The sequence below is a fragment of the Dromiciops gliroides genome, chromosome 6, assembly GCF_019393635.1.
Source record: "Dromiciops gliroides isolate mDroGli1 chromosome 6, mDroGli1.pri, whole genome shotgun sequence".
In the NCBI taxonomy this organism is placed as follows: Eukaryota; Metazoa; Chordata; class Mammalia; order Microbiotheria; family Microbiotheriidae; genus Dromiciops; species Dromiciops gliroides.
The window spans coordinates 23,075,250-23,094,607 of NC_057866.1; the positions used below are offsets into that span (position 1 = coordinate 23,075,250).

Sequence of the window (19,358 nt, forward strand, 5' to 3'; positions counted from 1 at the left end):
TGTTATCTCATTCACAGGGTTTGTAAGCTATGACAATCCTGTTTCAGCACAGGCTGCCATCCAATCAATGAACGGCTTTCAGATTGGCATGAAACGCCTGAAAGTGCAGCTCAAACGTTCGAAGAATGACAGCAAGCCCTACTGAGCATTCTCCCCTCTGGGACTGGAGTGAGAGGGTCTTCTGGTAAGTGGGGGAAGGAGCGCCCGCCCTTAGTGATTCGAAGCCCAAAGGCTGCGTGTTTGCAGCCCTGGACCCTGACCCCGCCACTCTCGCTGGCACCTCTTGCCCTGAAGACTCGGCTACTGCCTCCTGTGGGAGTTCGGCTTCGTGTGGAGAACGAGTTTGTGCTTTGTTTGGTTTCCAGTGTTTTACTTTGGAGTTTAGGTGCCATATCGCCGAGATTTTTTTTTTTCTTTATTTAAAGTTTGCTGTGTTTGTAAACAGTGTGTGTTGAGAAGGACCAACACCAGATCGCCTTGGGGTGGGAGGGGGGATGGGAAGGAGCTCAAAAGAGCAAGAACAGATTGCCCTGGGGACAAGGGCGGAGAGGCAGGGAAAATAGCACTGACTTGGGAGGACTGGTGACTGAACTGGCACCAGAGGCCTTTTGGAGCCAGGGCCACAGAACTCCTCCTTTCAGTGGCTGCTTCCCGGTGATTCCTTTCAGCTGCTCAGAGCAAAAAAAACAAAAACAAAAACAGCTTCAGAGAGGTGTGTTAGCCTTCTTGCCATCTGTAGTTAGGATACCTGTCCTTGGTTTTTTTGCCCCTCTTTGGAAAAGGAGCTAGGAAGAATCTGGGAATGAAGCACCTGGTAAATTTGCTAGAAACATGCACAAGAAAAGCAGACCTTAGCAGTCATCGGCTTTCATAGCCGCTGGATGCATTGAAGCAGATCTGGCTGCCTAGTGCCCTTGCTGGCCAGGAGTTGACTTAACAAACAGCCATTCTGTGGTCTCCCCTTTTTAACACATTAAAAAGTGTCCGTAGCCAATTTTACACAAGTTTCCATAGGGAAGGGGCTAGTTATTAAAGTGGGCCAAGCACCTGATATTTTCATCATTCTGTCCACTCAATTTTCTAAAAAAGAGACTCTCCTTCTGTCTTGTCCTAAGTGTTCTCTGAGGCCAGCTTCTAGCTGAAAGGGCAGCCAGGAGCAGATTCTCTAACCTGGCCCTAATCGTTTGGTGTTCCCTTACTAGTGCAGCAGAGCAGACAGCCGCTCCCTGCGGTCTAGGATCCTGCTTCTGACCAGGGCCAGTCCTTAGTATTTAAGAAGAATGAGAAGTCTGCTTTCACACAGGGTCAGATTTTCCATAATATTTCCATGGATGTTGGTGACCGCCAGACCCACCCACCCGTCGTGGGTCCTTGCTTAAACTACCAACACCCCACCTTCATTGGTGGCAGAACGTTTACACACTCTACGTAGTATTCATTTCATTTACCTCAATTTTTATCTTGTCCATTTCATGTCCTTTGTGCTGACCCCATTCAAGTTACCCCTCCCTGGGCCTGTAACCATGAGCAGCCTTGGGCTCTGCCTCTTCTCCATGGGACGGGGTGGTTCGCTGAGCCTGAGAAAGAAAACGCTCTTGAGAATGCATGCCTGGCCGAGGGGCACTTGTGTTACCATTTGGGGTGAATGTTGGCCGGCTCTTGGGACTGGGACCCTGGATTCTTCACCTTCAGAAGTACTAGCCCTGAAGCACAGCATTCACTGTCAGCAGGAAGTCAGGTGGGGGCCTTCTCTGTTCCATGCTGGCTGTAGGGATGACTGGTGAGAAGTCAGTCTTGCTGTTTTCCACATAGTGGGTGGATCTGTTCCGTTAATGGGCGAATACCTGCTACCTTCTCCAAGTGATGATGTGGGTCTGTGTCCTCTAGGGAAACACGTAATGTACACCTCTTAGGCTGAACCATGTAAACTTGAATTCTGTGCACTGGGAGAAATGTGTCCTGGTTTTCAGAGGAGAAAACTGTTCCAAAGGCTTCCAGGTTCATGGTGGGATTTTTTTTTTAATAAAGAAAAAAAAAAATAAAAAGAGAAAAAAATGCGAGGTTGGGAGGCACTGTTGTGAATCCCTACCTGCTGGAACCGAGAATGTCATTTCTATTTTTATAGAAGTTTTATACAGCTCCGGGGTGGAGAATATTTATTAACTAAATTATATCTCTGGAAAAGGCCAGGATTTTGTAGAATCCAGAATGTGATTGTTTTACACACACAGGATGCTGTGTGTTATTGAAACTACTGACTTTCAGTGGCCCATTTGCAGCCTGACTAGCCCGCCAGAGAGGGAGAGGACGGATGCTGTGACTTGGCTGAGGAGAGACCTGTGCTCCACAGAGCCTCCCTCTCTACTTCCCTCCTTTGCCACCACCCTGCAGTTACCCAAAGCCTTCTTCTCCCCGCTGTGTTTCACCAGCACCCAGCCTAGTGGGGCCAGTCTTTTGTGACCCAGAACACCCTGAAGGCGGATACAGCCCCCTTTCAGTGCTGGGAGCTGTGTCCAGTTGCAAACCTATGTCGAGGGGTTCCATTCCTTCCCTGAGGGGAGGCTAGGGTGTGAGGCAGCCAGAGGCCGAGGCCTGCAGCTGTCCAAGCTTTCCCCCAGTCAGGCGGCAGCGACACTGCTGCTAAGCAGCCTGGAGCTCAGCTCTCTCCTCAGGCCAGAAACGGGTTTTTCGGGAGAAGCTGCTCCGTGTCATCGGAAGGGCCAAGCGCGAACTTGCAGTCAAGTCTTAAGTGGTCCTTTCACCCGCTGTGGGGTCTTCACTGCCATTGTGTCGTCTGCTGTACTCTGTTTCTCAGTTCCATCATGAAGTCAGTTTGTCTTGGAAGCAGCCAGGCCTCCAACCTCCCTGAGACTGGGCCAGGCCCAAAGGGAAGCCCAGAGCTTGATTTCCAGTGTGAAGCAGTCTTCAGAAGAGGGCTCATGAGCAGTCCCAAAGCGTCCAGCTGTCAGGGGCCCTTGCTGGGGCGCGATGACCATTGTCCTTGGCCGGATGGAAGTGGGGGGTTGGGTGATCTGTCTGGCTAAGAAAGTGGTCCAAGGAAATCCAGGCCTCGGTTTCTGTTGCTTGCCCCTGGCAGTCCTGAATGTCTTCTTGGTGTCCCTCCAATGTACTTCAACTTTCCCCTGTGTCCATCGTTAGCATGTGCGAATAAGTTCCTGTCACCTGCCCTCCCCAGAAGGCCTCCTTGTTTCAGGGCTGTCCACACAGCAGTGTGTCCCTGTTCTCTCTCTCTTCCTTTGGATGTATTGCTCTGTGTAACTCAGTGGGTCTCCCTCTTTCTGGTTTGTTTTTTTCTAGATTCCTGCCGTTTGTTCATCGTTGTGCCTAAAGCATGTCGATGTGGCGTCAAGTACATCGTCCAAATCCTTGTCTCTTCAGCTTCTCTGATGCTTGAACTCTCACCTTTGACCTTGTGTTGACCTTTGATGCTGATGTGTATTTTTTATTATGTTTGTTTCTTTCTTTGTTTTTCTTTAAATTTTTTTGTGCTGCCAAATTGGTTTTGCTAGAACGACTGCTGAAGGGGAAATATTTAAACTTGCATTTGAATATAAAAAAAAAATCTATTTTTCTAGAACTTCCTAAGATAACCACTTGATTTTGTGATTCCAATTCTTTGTAATTGTCTTCAGAGCAGCCCTGCTAGCACATGCCTGTGGTGTTTGTATTTCTGTGGACACACAGCCAGTCCGTTTCTAGGCTCTGTTTTTCTGTGTGCTTAGTTTTAAAGCAAAACTTTGAAGCAAACAGTGAAATAAAAGACGTCACTAATCCTTTGAGGCTCCTGAGCACACTTTGCTGATCTAGCTTCTGGGGCTTGAGGAGACAGCATGTGTCTTTTTTTTTTTTTTCTTGAGTTCTTAACTGCAGAAAACACTTGAACTCCATCTTCTGTGTTGATGGCAGCAGGCGGCCTTCGGGCCTTCCTGCACTTTGCTTTGCCCTCCCCTGTGGTTCTCCACCTCCATCTTCGGTGAACCTTTGGATCCACATTGATGTTGTCCTGTTTCATTAACTCCCATGCTTGTTTCTACAATCTCCTCAGCAAAATGTGATGCTTTGGTTTTCCTTTCCAACTCAGATAATGCCCAGAAAACCCACGTTTTGCATGTTTCCTGCTGTTTTCTTCACACCTTCGTATATATCACCTTCACCTCTCTGTTTTCTATAGTTTGTGCAAAACTGACTGATTTAAAGGGGTTTCAAAGAAGCTGTTTACAAATTGTTGTGGGGTTGATTTTTTTTTCCTGAATTGTTTTTATTTTGATGTGGCAAATTTCTCCTCGGTTGCCATAAGTTTGCTTGCCTGTGCGCTTGGACTGTCTCCTGATTTGGCCTCCAGGCCTGGGAGGGAGCTTCTGGGAGGCTGTTGCACACTGGTCAGGTAGAAATCTGAGTATAGTAGAGACTTAAGGATACAGAAAGGGGAGCAGTGATGGGGACCCAGAGGTGGCTGTGGGTGGGACACTCAGAGCAATGTTACTTTGTAAAATGCCCTTGCAGAAAGACCTTCTTAGGAAGTCTTGTGGCTTTAATTGACTTCCTGAGGCCTTTGAGAGACAAGGAGCCCCATTTAGCCTCTAAGAAAGGTTAGATTTCTTGACCCTCTGTTGGAAAGAGTCCGTAGGCCTGCTGGCAATGCGAGAACTGGCTCTTTTCCTAGGTGACAAGCACAACACCAGTCTCCCTGCTGTTTACAGACCTCGGACGCTGCTCTGGCTCTTCCCGCGCTCCATGTCTCCTCTCCCCAGAGGAAGAGCCAGCAGCTGTTCTGCCTGCCCTTCATGGGGGCCGCTTTTCCCCAGCCTCCTGGGATTCGTTGACAACCCACTTCAAGAAAAAGTGGAATTGCTTAGAAGTGAGGTCTGGTCACTAGGAAGTGAAAAGGTAAAGAGGAGGATTGAGGAGTAGCCAGTTGGTCCAATGGATATGGTATAAAGGAATAAGCTTAAGGATGCCACCCAGACACACCAGACCCTTCTGGGGGCTGTGGGAGAGGAAGTGTCCTGATTCTCCAGGACTAGCGTGAGAGATGCGGAAAGGCCTAGAAGGCATTAGGTGCTGCTTGGGGGAGGAAGTCCCAGCAGTGCTTTCAGTCCTGGGGGTAGGCATCTTGGCCAGTGCTACCCTGCAGTGAGCGTGGAGGGTAGATGTGGGCAAGTGGGTGACTGTGATTTCACAGAAGGGGGTTTTGCATGCAGGGCCAGAAGCCCCTGATCCTCTGGCCGTGAGCAGCACAGTCTGAGTGCACAGAGCGCCTTGGTGGGCAGAAGGCCCGAGTGAGACACCCCCTTTTCCCCTTTCCCCCTCCTGCCTCTCTCCTGAGAATCTCTGTTTTGCTTTTGATTCCAAAAGGAGCTCTGGGGAAACCTGTGGATGAGACCCAAATGCCAAACGTTGGATGTTCTTTCCTTTCCTTTCCTCTCTTTGATTGTTTGAGTTGTTCTGTGGTGGTTTTAATGGATTTGAGACCCTGGGAACGGCAGCTGCCTTTCTGATTTCCAGCTGCTTTTTGTGAATAATTTAAAAAGAAAAAAAAAAAAGAAACTTTCCATTTTGGAGACAAACCTGTGTGAGTTTTTTATTGGTACAAACGTTGTATTTAAACACTAGGGGTTTTGTACAGTTTTTTGCCTTTTCTACTAGAAAACAATGTAAAGTGATTTCACAATGTGAAGAGAAAAAAATTGCCACTATGACCAAACGTACAGTCTGTTCTGCAGCAGCAATGGGGTTCAATCAACTCGAAGTCGTGATTCAGTTGTAGAGATGCTTTCCCCTTGACCTTGTTCAAGCTTTTCCTTTCTTTTCCCTGTTTTGATTTGCAAAAGAAACCGTCTCTTTTGTGTGAAATTGTGTTGTACTCTGTAGAAAATTATGGATTTTACTTTAATCGTTAAAAAAAAAAAAACAAAAAGACAAAAACAAAAACAAAAAAAAAACCAACAGAAGCAGCAAGAAGAGCCCTGGTCGCAGAGTTTGTGTAGTGGGTTTAAAGATGAAAAGATGGTTACAAGTTTGGAACAAGCGAGTATGTGTTAAAAGGAAATTTCCTTCCTTTGTGTGTTTTTCCTTTTGTCCCAATGGGGAACCTAAACCTGTTTTAATTGCACAGACACACGGACAAAAAGTCATTTTGTATCTGCCAAGTGTGGTACCTTCCTTTGTTTATTTGCTATTAAACTGTTTGAGAAGAATTTGTGTCATCTCTGTTTTCTAATCCTGTCGGGGCCCCGCCACACCCCCACCCCCCCCACCCCATTCAGCCCTGTCCCTGCACAGGAACGCAACAAGAAGGGAGGCCTCTGTTCCTGGGGGAAACGAGACATAAATAGCCGCCCTGCCCCGCCCCCCCCCCCCCCCCACACACACACTATGGTTCTCTTCACATCCCATACCCTTGAGGCTCCTCTCAGAACAGAGATCTGCCCCACACAGCCTCCTCAGCTGTTCCCTCCCCAAGACCAGTGTGCCCCATGTCTCTTCTCCTCCTCCACCTCCCCCCCCCAGTGAAGTTCCTAAAATCTCCTACTGCTACCCCTCCCCCAATATGTGACATTACCAGGGGGTCTGTGGAGCAGCCCCCGAGGCGGCTAAGACAGACACAGATGTCAGTCAGAAGGATTGGGCCTGTCTCCATCATGAAGGTGAAATCCTGCCATCCTGCCTGTAGCCTCAAGGTGTGGGCCCTGCCCCTGACCACAGGGGCCACACTGGGTTTGGGGGCCTTCCAACCAGTGCCACTTTTTGTGGCCTGGTACAAAGCCAGAAAGGAAAGAGCCCTTCCCTTGGAAGAGCCAGTGTTCTCCTATGGGGTGGGGTCTCATATGTACCCAGGTAAACCAGTATGGTGGAAGATGAAGAGAGGACCATGGCAAGACCTGGCTGAAATGATCAGTAGAGGGCATGGGTTTGGCAGCTGTGCCATATGGGGCATTTCTGCAGCGTGGTTCAGACTCGATTCCCTGATGTGTAGGTCAAGACCCTGACTGAGATCAGTGGGACATGTGTGGGGGACAGCCTGGCCAGGCTCCAGAACACACCCATGCCGTCTCTTCTTCATCAGAGTACCGCTGCACACAGAGTAGGAAAGGCAGGCGTCCGGGAGTCTAGCTCAGCTTCACCAGCTCTCTCCCCAAGTCCCTTACCCTCCCTGGGCTTCAACTCTCCTCTCCACCTACCTCACGGGGTCGCTGTGGGTCACATGAAAGGGGTGTGAGAAAGTATCTTGAGGGGTGAGCTGTGCCCCTGATCCCTGTAACTGGGGAGGCCCAGGTGGGGTTGAAATGAGGGTGACTGGCCAAAGTCTGGCACCAGAATGGTGGGCGCCCAGGGAAGGAGGGAAAATCAGCTTGGAAACAGGAAGAGTGCCAAGCCACTGGCCTGATCAGCAGTGGGTTTGGGCCCTTCACTGGTCTCTGTCCTTTCTGCCCAGGTAAGACAAAAGGCCCAAACTCAAAAGAAGGTGGGAGGTGGGGAGGAGGAGGAAAATGGCACCAGGAAGTGACCACTCAGACACGCAGGTGCATTCCTGAGGGATCCTAAGGAAGCCCATTTTCTAACCTGCATCGCCTTATTTCTGTCCCAAGTTTGGGGAAAATTCACTGGGGTTCCTAATATAGTTGTTACTTATAAATTAGAAGCTTAGCACCAGTTTGGGGGCATTAAGCATTTATTAAAGTATATTAAATATCAGTAAAGAGAACACACATGGCTCTGAAGTATAGCCTAGAGGAGAGAATAGAGCTCAGCCTGCCCTGCTTCTTCCTCCAAGCCTTTGCCCCCAAGAGTGCCTCAGAGAGAGTCTGAGAGTAACCATGTGGGGAAGCCTTTTCTGGGTCCCGAGGAGAGGCAGTCTTTACACACTGCTTCAAGCGGATTGGCTAGCATCAACCAAATCCATTGGTTCACTGACTTGAGAGTGGCCCTTGTTGAGGTCAGAGTTCACACCCTCTTCAGGGCCAGGCAGGTATGGTTTTAATTGAATTAACTGAGTTAAGTCAGTCAATCCAATCAATTTTAATCCAATCAATGAGGGTGGGATGGGGGTGGCCTTTGGGCATTCCCAAAAACCCTATTATTTTCTCACAAACCCTAACACAGTGGCACGCCTACTCTTGGGGGACACAGGGGTCCTTACACATTTTCCTCTTGAGCATGGCCATTTCTTTCATTCATTCTGAAATTCTCCCAGAAATGAGGCTGTTGGATTTGTCCTGTGCTGTTTGGTCAACTGCTGACAGTCCATAGACTTGAGATTTCCTCTTTTTGAACACACATAGACAAAACTGCTTAAATTCTCTCTACCCAGAATTGTAAATCCAGTTATCTTTATAAGGTCCTAAAATGTGGTACCGAGCACCCTAGATTTAGAGCCATGTGTCAGTGCTTTTACATTTGCCAAACAGTCTACTTATGTTCCAGTTGAGCCTGACAACCCTCTCAAGTAGGCACTGCCCATATTTTTTTATGCTTTACTGTTGAGGAAACAGGTTAAGGTGTTTACTACTGCCCACCCTCACAGAACTTGTGAGGACCAAAGATAGGCCATCCCTATCTCAACTGTAAGGGGCCAGTGCCCTGACACCCCACCTAAAACAGGCGTCTGACACATAATGCATAGGTTAACTTTTTAGTCATTTAGAGATCTTTGAGAAATTTTGGGCACAGCAAAAAAATCTTGCTGAAAATGTTAGTAAAGGAGGACATTGGGGCATTACTGCAATCGAGAAGCCAGATGGCAGCCCTAGGAACTGGAAAAGGGAGGTGGGGGGGAGGTGAGAAAAGTGCTCACACATGGTAGAAAAAGAAGTTGGGCCAGGAGAGCAACAAAGGGCAGTGACGATGGGTGGCCAACACACATCCCTTAGAATGGAGGTTCTGGGAGGCACTGACCTTTCAAAGATAGGGACCAGAGGGTTGTACAGGGTGAGAAGGCCCTAGAAGTGGTCTCCCTCCCACCCTCTCAGTTTCTCTGCCTCTCTAGCTATTTGTTAGGCCTACTGTATTCACACTGGTTGCCCTGTCCTCACCTTACTCTGCATCCTGAATGCAGCCTCTTCAGGCTTCTTGCCTTTGAGGCCACCTGGCTGCATTTCTTGGCCTTGTTCTGGGCATTCTGACTCTTTAGAAACCTCCCAGGGGGCAGCTAGGTGGTGCAGTGGATAAAGCACTGGCCCTGGATTGAGGAGGAGTTGAGTTCAAATCTGGTCTCAGACACTTGACACTTACTAGCTGTGTGACCCTGGGCAAGTCACTTAACCCTCATTGCCCCGCAAAAAAGGAAAGAAACCTCCCAGATAATTTCCCTGCTTCTCTGAATTTCCACAGCTTGTTCTTTTGGAGGAAGCTCTGCTGTCTGCCCAGCTTTAAACTGGGGAACTCATTTCATTCCCCAGAAGGTTCTCAGCCATTTTCTTCCTAATGGCTTTTTTCTTGTGGTAAAGTGCTGACTTACAGATGCTAACTACCTAAGGAGAGCTAGACAGGCTCAGAATAGCCCCTAGTGAGAGTCCCCAACTACTCCATGAGAGATCAGTTAGATGTGGAAATAAAGCTGCTCAGATTACATCAGCTGTCAAAGAGAATTTTTGCAAAAACTCTTACCCCTCTCTGCCCCCACCCTTCCCTCCCCCTTTTTTTTTTTCCTGTCATGTAAAAGTGTGGTACTAATCTTACCATACCATTTTGTTCAGCATGTTATTTGGATACCTATGGGCCTGGCAAGATTGAAGGTGAGTTCTTGTGTCACGAGTGTCAGATTTTCCTGTTGGGTTTGAAGACACTTGTTCAATTATTTCAGGCGTGTCCAAGTCTTTTGTGACCCTATTTGGGATTTTCTTGGCAAAGATGCTGGAGATGTTGCTATTTCCTTCTCATTTTACAAATGAGGAAACTGAGGCAAAGATGGAGAAATGACTTGCCCAGGGTCATACAGCTATAGTAGTTAAGTGTCCGAGGCCAGCTTTGAACTCCAGTCTTCCTCATTTCTGGGCCCAGAAGCCACATTATCATGCTCAGATAGCGCATCCTCTTCAGCTATGTTTTGCTTCCTTTTCAGTTTAAAAGGGTTCTCTAGTTGGCACAGTGGACAAGGAACTAGAGGGGCCTTGACTTGAGTGCAGATGCTATTATTTCATGCCTGTCTAACCCTGGACAATCCGACCCCTTTGTAACCTCAGTTTTTCCATCTATGAAATGAAGGGGCCAGACTAATATCTGACATTCTTGTTTAAAAATATAACCTTGTGGGGCAGCTAGGTGGTGCAGTGGATAAAGAACCGGCCCTGGGGTCAGGAATACCTGAGTTCAAATCTGGCCTCTGACACTTGACACTTACTAGCTGTGTGACCTTGAGCAAGTCACTTAACCCTCATTGCCCTGCCTAATATCTCTCTCTCTCTCTCTCTCTCTCCCTCCCCCCCCCCTCTCTCTCTATATATATATAAAAACCTTGTGATGGACAGCTTCCAACAGAATTTAAAAAGTAATTTAGGAGCATCACAAAGGGATTCATTCTAGTCCATATAGTTAATAGTAGCAGGCATTTATATCATGTTACTATGTGCTAGACACCGTGCTGAGCATTTTATAATGTTCTCTTATTTGGTCCTCACAACAACTCTGGGAGGTAGGTTCTATTCTTACTCTGTTTCACAGATGGGGAAAGTGAGACAAACAGGTTAAGGCACTTGGCCCTAGATCATACGGCTAGTAAAATTAGGCTGGATTTGCACTTGGGTCTCCTAACTCACAGCCAGTGGTTTATGAGATGGCAGAGTAATAAACTTCTAATTATTTGTGCACACACGTGTATGTTTCTTGTTCATTCAACAAGTGTTTGTTGAATACCCACATGGCAGGGACTGCTCGGTGCTGGCAATACTAGGGCAAGGATCTGCTCATTTAAGGCTTTCTTGGAACTGCTCATTACTAGCCTTTATCATGGTAGTCCCGGGTTAAAGAATTTCACCAATTTTCTAACCTTTGTGTAAAAGTAGGTCTCTATTACCCAACCTTCACATTTAATATGGAAAGCCCTCATTCTAGGTCGCTGGAACCTGATGAGTGAATCCATTTTCCTTCATCTCTCCCTGGTTTCTCACCTCATTCAAGGATATTGATTTAGTGCCCACCCAGAGCTCCCTATCCTGTCCCCCATCTGGCCTCTGGTCAGTCATAAGTCAGTACTTTGCTAATGGGAGTAGCTGCTGCTGCCCCTAAAAACAACCCTCAGGGTGAGGCTCTAGGTGGGATCCCTGCAGTCTGCCTGAGTATGGTAACCCCCACTGCCTGCCACCCGATTGGTCAACCAGCCACCCTGTGTGCACATCCTTGAAATGGCAGAGCATCATCATGTTCACAGATGAAGCCCTCTCTTCCCCTTCTGTCTCCTTCCATCCCTCTCTCCTCACGTCTTCCCTCTCTCCCTCTTTCCTTCCCTCTGCCCCCCTCTTCCCTTTTCCCCTCTTCTCTCTTCCCCCTTCCACCCTCTCATTTCTTGGTCTGTAAAAATGAGGGGGCTCAGTCCTCAATGGCTTCTGCAGGCCTCCCCAACTCCCGCCAGCTCTAACACTATGATCCCATGATCTGTGCCACTGATCTCGGAACTGCTTTTGTAGCTTTAGATGTCTCTAGGGCCTTTTGCCACAAACGTGAATCCTCCAGACAGCCTCATCCAGCAAGCAGCGGTGGGGAAATTTATTCAACTGTTCCCCAGCGGATGGACACCTCGCATTGTTCTCAATTCTTTTCTACAGCAGAAAGCTTCTATAAGTATTTTTGTATATATAGCTCCTCTTCCTTCTCAGCTGAGCTTTAGAAAACCTTTTATTCTAACCTATTTTAGGACCTGGAGTTGGAAACAGAAGGAGGCACAGCAACCATCTAGTCAATTCCCCCTTATTTGACAGATGAGGAAACTGACCCCCTGGCGGGTGAAGTGGCCGCCAGAGTTGCCCAGCCAGTGAGGGGCAAAAGCATTATTCAGTCCCACTCTTTGTGATTTCCAAGTCCAGCACTTTCCACTGTGCCCCTTTGGCTGCTGGCACAGCTGAGATCTCCCACGTCACCTAGCTAAGTTTGACTTCCTTGACTCAGCCTATCTGTCTTTGATCCCTCTCCCCATCCTTGTAACTCAGTGAAGCTTCCTGGCCATGCCTTCTTCCCCAGTCTTACACCCTTCTAGACACCGCCCCCTCTGCCCTTTGTTTTCCATCTGCCTCTGAACCGAGGATGAGGGAAAATGGAGGGAAGGAGCCCTGTAAAGAAGGGGTCATGTTTATTGGAGAAAGGCCTCTCTGATCAGCAGGGTCTCAGCTGGGTGTCAGTGTGGAGGCATTTACCAAGGCCTCTGTGGAAGCTGCTTCACTCGCAGGAGAGGAGGGTGTGTATGACCTTGGGAGCTGACATTCTTGACTGGCCATGTGGCCCTGACTGGCAGGAACAGCTGTGGGGTTGGGTGGGGGCTGGAAGAGCTGCTCCTTGGTGTCTCTCTCCCCACCCAGGATCCCTCTGTTGCCGTCTCGGTTCTTTGTTTCCTTCAGCCGGGGGCAAGCTGACTCTCCCATCTCCTGGGAGATGTGTTTCCTAAGGACTTTCTATGGCGCTAAAACTTCAGCCTAGCTGGTTCCACTCTTCACTGAGGGACTGAGATCTTGTGGATCGCTGAGGAGTGGGATTGGGCTGGGGGCGGAGCTGGAAGATGGGGCAGGACCAGTCCAAACAACAGATCGGAAGGGGCTTCAGCTCTACCAGTCCAAACAGACAGAGAAGGCCCTGCACGTATGGATGAGGAATGTTGGAGAAGAGCGCAGATCTTGTGGCAGGGTTCCGGGTGCTGGGCTGCTTGGTTACTGCGCACTCAGAAATGGGCCGTTACAAGGATATGCTGAAGGTAAGCAGGGGCTCCTCTGGGCCAGGCAGGGTGGGCACCCCCAGCCCCACCACTATGCTACACCGTACGCACAGTGTCCAGAGCAAACACCAACCTTTGGGCCCTTGGACCATGTTCCTCAGGGCTCGATTGGGTAGGGTCGGCTTGGTCAACAGGCCTCAAAGGGGCTGGCTTACTGGAAGAGTGGCACCTCCCTGCTCAAATCAAGGAAGATAATGACGTTTCAGGGAGCCTATAGTAAGAGAGGTTTTCCTTTTCTGTCTCCCTCCTCAGACAAGGTCTGAGTTGGAATTGGGGTGTAACTGTCTCAATCTTCCATTTCCTCAGCATCACACCGGATCCCTACCCACTTTACCCAGCCAATCTCCACTCTTCCCAGACTTGCTTTGCCCCTGCCCCGGTGGGTCCCTGCTTTCACTGGGCAACCATCCAACCTCTCATTGGCACTGGGGCCTGAGCTACTCAGGATGGAGCCTCCAGGGTCCCCGCTGAGGGGCAGGGTCTGGGTGCAGTTTGCTGTGGCACAGATCGACACGGCCCGTGAACTGGAAGATGCTGATTACCTCATGGAGAGTTACCTGAACCTAGCCCGCAGCAACGAGAAGTTGTGTGAATTCCAGAAGACCATCTCATACTGTAAGGACTGCCTCAACATGCAGGCCACCGGGTGGGCCAGCAGCTCAACGGGCAGGTCAGCCTGAGCATGGGCAATGCCTTCCTGGGCCTCAGCCTCTTTCCAGAAGGCCCTGGAGAGCTTCGAGAAGGCCCTTCGCTATGCACACAACAATGACGATAAGATGCTCGAATGTCGGGTCTGCTGCAGCCTGGGCACTTCTATTCCACGGTCAAGGTTCTGTGGTGTCCTGGCCCCGTCAAGATAGGGACAGGCCCGTCCTGGGGCATTCTTGGGGTCAAGGCAGGGGAGCCCCCGAGGTAGGCGGGAAGGGAACCGCCTTTAGATGTAGGATGAAAGGGGTCAAAGCCATCTTAGGAAAATGGGCTTCTAATTCAGAGACTGGGGCTGTATCAGGGAAAACATTGCTTACCTAGCAAGGGGTAAACTGAGCTACCCCCTTTGCCAGCTGGTCCTTAACAGAGACCTGAGGCCCAGCATCACGGAGCTTGGCTTCCTTGGCAACAAAGCCATTCCTTAAGGTGCGCGTTACTACCCTCTTGAGACATCCCTCCCTCCTTGCATTCATTTTCCTCTGATCTTCCCTCTGAAAGCTGTGGTAGGGAGGGTCATGCAGAATGGACCCAATCCTGGACCCTACACTTGCCTGAACATTGCCCTGACCTAGGTTGAAAAGTCAGGCCTAGGTGGCCCCTGATGAGCCTCCAGAAGGGCTGTCCTCCTACCCTAGCCCTGAAACTTTAGCCAAGCCAGGCCCCCCCGTTTATTCCTTGTGCCTGCCCCCTCCGGCTCCAGGACTACGAGAAAGCTCTGTTCTTCCCCTGCAAAGCTGCTGAGCTGGTGAATGACTACGGCAAGGGTTGGAGCCTCAAGTACCGCGCCATGAGTCAGTACCACATGGCGGTGGCCTATCGGAAACTGGACACCTGGGGGACTCCATGGAATGCTGCGAGGTGAGGCTGGGGACCAGGGAGGGGAGGCTCGCCCGAGGGTTCAACATTACTCCCGGACCTCCGATCCTCGGAAATTCACGAGGTGCTTGTCCTAAGGCTTTCTTGGTGACCATTGATAAAAGTCTCCTGCCAGCCCCAAGTAGAAAGTAGGCCTCATTGTCCTAGCCCTGAGATTACCTCGTGGTCCTCAATGAGCAAGTACCTAAATCAGCTAGAAAGGAAGACCCTGGCCCAATTCTAAAGTATGGGTGTGGGGAGCCCTGGGAGAGGTCAGGATGGAAGAGACGTGGGGTATTATGGGGTCAGAGGCTGCTAGATGTGTGGCCTTCCCTCTTGCTGCCGGTTGTCCTTCCTTGAGCTGGGGAGGAGGGGAGGGCATCGGGCCTGAACGACTCTGCCTCTCAGGAGTCCATGAAGATTGCCCTCCAGCACGGGGACCGGCCTCTCCAGGCCCTCTGTCTCCTCTGCTTTGCTGACATCCACCGAAGCCGCAAAGACTTGGAGGTGAGATCGCTGAGGCTGGAAGGGTCCTTAGCGGGGAGGGGAGTTGGCTAGAATCCATAAGAAGGAAAAGGGTTCGGGGATTTGCTTACCGGGTCGAGGGGGAGAGGAATGGACCTGACCCCAACTATCTCCCTGCTCCCTCCTACCCCCCCATCCCACAGACGGCCTTCCCTAGGTATGACTCTGCCATGAGCATCATGACGGAGATTGGGAACCGACTGGGGCAGGTACATGTCCTGCTGGGAGTTGCCAAATGCTGGGTGACCAAGAAGGAGCCAGACAAGGTGAGGGGTGTCCCCCGTTTCCATACCCTCTCCCCAGATTCCTCTCCTCCTAATAGTGCCTGACTGGGATTGACTCTCCTGCAGCGTAGCCTCGGTGTACCCAGACAGACAGGAAGGATGCCACTGGCTCAGGAGGTCCATAGGGGCCTCCACATTTTGCTAGTCCCGAAGAATGAAAAAGGCAAAATAAAAGCTCCCCATCTCTGCCCACAAGGAGTTTATGTGGTGCTGAGGGCATACAAGAGAAGTGAAATCCAAGGTAGCGCATGATGGGGGAAAGATGATGTCAAAAGTGCACAGGAAATTTTGAGGAGGAAAATCAGGAAAGGCTTGTTAGGACCCTTGAATGCAGATTCTGAAAAGCAGACACGAGCAGAGTGTGGGTGATGAAGTGGGCCATAGTGCCCTGTCTGCCTCAGAGAACAGCCAGCAGTCCATCCAAGGCAGTGCATGAAGGGAAGAAACCTTAAATGAAGCTGGCAAGGTGGGATCCTGATGGTTCAGGTCCTTAAGTACTAGCTGCCATTGGCAATAGGGCTTTCTTTTTTTTTTTTTTTCCTGGGGCAATGAGGGTCAAGTGACTTGCCCAGGGTCACACAGCTAGTAAGTGTTAAGTGTCTGAGGCCAGATTTGAACTCAGGTACTCCTGACTCCAATCTACTGCGCCACCTAGCTGCCCGGCCTTAAAAAAAAAAATAGAAAAAGCAACATAGAAATGAGTGGAGGTGGTTATCACAATAGTCTGTGTAAGAGATAGGAGTGATGTTCGGAAGGTAGGGATGATTGAATATGGAGGCTGATGGGAAGAAAAGTCAAAGGTGACTTCAAGCCTGGTGCTTAGGAGAAGGGTAATGCCGTGGACAGAAGTAGGGAAGCCAGGAGAAGGGGCAGGTTTCAATAGCATTTCTGGCTGGAATTGATCTTCCCGAGTCATCCCAGCCCTCCCCCATCCCTGCTCCTGTTTGACAGAGGAGGGCACTGAAGCTCAGGGAGATGGGGGTCACTTGTCCAAACTCACATCCTCTATCTGCCAAAGCAGGGCCCTTTTCTGCCATGCAGTGCTATGGAGGGGACAAAAAGGAATGGGACGCATTCAGTTTTGTACAAGCTGGCTTTGATATGGGAGTGGAATTGTAGAGATACCTTGCAGGCAGATATGGAGTGGGAGCTTGGGGAGATGGGGGCTATCCATAGGTAAACAGGAGAAATAGGGAGAGGTCGGGAGACAGATACACCTTGGAGAATCATCCATAATTAGAAAATATTGGAACTCTGAAGGATCGATAAGATCACTAAGGGAAGGAACAGGTAGAGAAAGAGGAGATGAGGGCCCCAAACAGTCTTTAAAGATTCTTGTGGTTAAGGAAGATGGTACAGAAAGGCCACAGACATGACTAAGAAAAAGCTACGGGAATGAAGACCGCCTCCGGAGCAGGGAGAAGCTGCTCAAGTCTTATTTCACTTGTTTTCTGGAGCAAAGAAAAGTAGTTTTGGTAATGTGAAAGGAAAGAACAAAATATGGGCGATGTGGCGGTGAGGCCTAAGGTAGGGAGCTGCATAGGACGCAGCACCTAGTCAACCTTGGAGAGTCAAAGTTCTCCCGTGCAAACGAGTCACCTTCTCAGGTACTGGCTCTGTTGGGAGGTACCGGACTCCCCGTCACCTAGCGCCTCCTAGCGGAGGAGCCGATGACAGCCTGTGGGGTGGGTTTGAGGAGGGATCCTTGAACAGGTACGAGTTGGCCCCAGAAATCTCTTCCCACTTTGAAGTTCTTTGACCTTCGGCCTGAGTTGGCTGTCCCCATCTCTTTCCTTGAACCTCTGCTCAGGCTTTAGATGTCATCGAAAAAGCCCAGGATCTGGCTGAGGGACTAGGGAACAAGGTAAGATGGTACCCTCTTCCCTCTGATCTAGAGCCCTTCCCAGCTCCTTCAGAATCAACACCAGAGCCCAGTTAGAACATTAGCACTCGTACTTTAAGATGAGGTGAGTGCTGGCGTGGAGGGGGTCTCAGCCATTATCCAACAACTCAGTAAGCAGCAGACCTGTCTGAATCCCTCCCTGCTCTGGTGAGACCCTCTCTTAGTCTCCTAGCGGCTGCCCTTTGTGCACTGGACAACCCCAAAGGTAACTGGGTGGCGGGGGGGGGGGGGAGGGCACCACTAACAGTTATTCACAGTCCGTCAGCCTGGAGATTGAGGGAAGCTCCGAGTGGCCCCCATGCCAATAGGGTCCTCTCTTCTGCCCCTTCCTCTCCGTCCATTCCGTGTCCAGCTAAGTCAGCTGAAGCTCCACTGCCTGAGCGAGGGCATCTACCGCAGCCGGGGCCAGCAACGGGAGCTCCGAGCTCACGTCGTGCGTTTCCACGAGTGTGTGGAAGAGACGGAGCTCTACTGTGGGCTGTGCGGCGAGTCCATTGGGGAGAGGAACAACCGGCTGCAGGCCCTGCCTTGCTCCCACTTCTTCCACCTCAGGTAAGAGGCTGAGGAGGTCATTGCACTGACCCCGATGGAGGGTCTGCACCAGGAGGGCAGGGCTGATGGGGATGAGCATGCGGTGTCCAAGGCAGCAGGAACATGGTGCTGCAGGAGATGAGCTCTTGGGAGCAGGCAGGGTGGACGTCTGTCCGGATCGCTCTGTTGAGGCAACATAAGGGAATGCCTCTTTTTGTGGCTGGGCTTGCTGGCCGGCAGGTGGCGTGGCCAGTGGCTGAATGCAGATGCCTAACCTTTGCGTGGGCTTGGCTCTTGCCAAGGAGGTTACTAATCATAGACCCCTGGGACCCTTGGGTCTTAACTCCCACCGTGACCTCTTCAGCCTTCCCTTTTCCCACTGCTCTTCCTGGTCACTGATCTAGGTCCTGTTCAGTGTGGGGCCCTGCTGTGGCAGCTTACAAAGGTGTACAGAAATGGTCCCTGACTTCCAGGAATGTAGACACACCTAGATCGTTATTGACAAGGCAGCATTTTTCAAAGGGCCGGGGCAGGGAAGATAGCCCCCACAGCATTTCAGAGTGAGGGTTGCTTCCAGTTGAAGGATCCCCACATGACCCCAGGGTACCAAGAAGACCGGACAACCTGTCCTCTAGGGGAGGGTTAAGGTTTATGTTGGATGACAGTGGGCCCCTGGGGAAGGTCACTAAGTGGGTGACAGTGTATGACTGGGGCAAGTGAGCAGCAGGGCCATGAGAAATCCACTTTGCCACCTGAAAGGTGCCTACAGACCAACGGGACCCGGAGCTGCCCCAATTGCCGCCGCTCCTCCATGAAGCCGGGCTTTGTGTGACTTGAGGGATTGATGCTCCGCTCTGAGCCTGGACGTGGCCTGTGGGAGGACGGCTCCAAACCGGATACAGGGCACAAATGGGCTCTGTCCTTCTTCCCTCTTCCTCCCCTGTCACTCCCGAGGTCTCACTCATTGGCTGGATGTCCTGATATCCTAGGCCTGCCAACAACTTCCTTGTCTAGTGGGACCTCACCATTGGTAGTCTCCTTAGAGCCTTCTTCATATTAACTCTGTCAAAGCCACGTCATCATCAGGTTTTTCTCCTTGAATTCCACCTTAGCTTTGTTTTAGAAGTGGCCCAGAGGAATCATTGACCCTCTCCCATACACATCCCTGCCCTTACACTGTCCTGTAGCATTCCGGACTGCTCCTTCCTGGCCTCCTTCACCCAACATTTGTTCTCTTTCCCCATGTCACCCCACTTCTACCCAGTTTTACCCTTCCAAAGTTGCCATGAACTCAGCCCATTCCCCGTCTGTGGGGGAAATTAGCATTCTGGAAGCCAGATTCTTGTCTGCGGGGGTGGCAATAACTTAGATTATCATTTTACCCCTTTCCTGGCTTAGGGACTCCCTCTGCTACTATCCTCGACCTGGGATTGGGTATCCAACTTCTCTCACAAGAGGATACAGCAATGATCTGGATTTCTTTTCTTTGCCAGTCTTGCCTAGGCTTGGGCCAGTGTATCAGGCCCTTCCTGCTACCCTCATTCTACCCAAACAACTCCAGCCAGCCCCTGATGCCCACCCTCCACTTGTTTGTATTCTGTTCTTTATAGAAAAA

At 50.3% G+C, this 19,358-nt stretch overlaps 2 protein-coding genes across 7 annotated transcripts in view; both read left to right on the plus strand.

Moving 5' to 3' along the window:
* The window catches only part of CELF1 (CUGBP Elav-like family member 1), a 104,404-nt gene extending 100,610 nt beyond the window's left edge, over window positions 1–3,794 (plus strand). For all 6 annotated transcript variants that reach the window (XM_043972445.1, XM_043972446.1, XM_043972441.1 and 3 more), the window contains 2 exons: window positions 18–184; window positions 3,319–3,794. In XM_043972445.1, coding sequence (XP_043828380.1) covers window positions 18–145 — 128 coding nt within the window. In that variant the 3' untranslated portion in view covers window positions 146–184; window positions 3,319–3,794. The remainder of the gene's footprint in view (window positions 1–17; window positions 185–3,318) is intronic.
* Window positions 3,795–12,444: 8,650 nt separating this feature from the next.
* Window positions 12,445–19,358, plus strand: RAPSN (receptor associated protein of the synapse). The gene is given in 14 exon segments (XM_043971347.1): window positions 12,445–12,752; window positions 12,755–12,816; window positions 12,818–12,916; window positions 13,429–13,570; window positions 13,573–13,649; window positions 13,651–13,744; window positions 13,747–13,766; window positions 14,346–14,463; window positions 14,466–14,503; window positions 14,909–15,007; window positions 15,169–15,291; window positions 17,120–17,173; window positions 17,565–17,764; window positions 18,503–19,358. Coding segments are annotated over 14 exon segments (1,227 nt in total). The 5' UTR covers window positions 12,445–12,724; the 3' UTR covers window positions 18,576–19,358.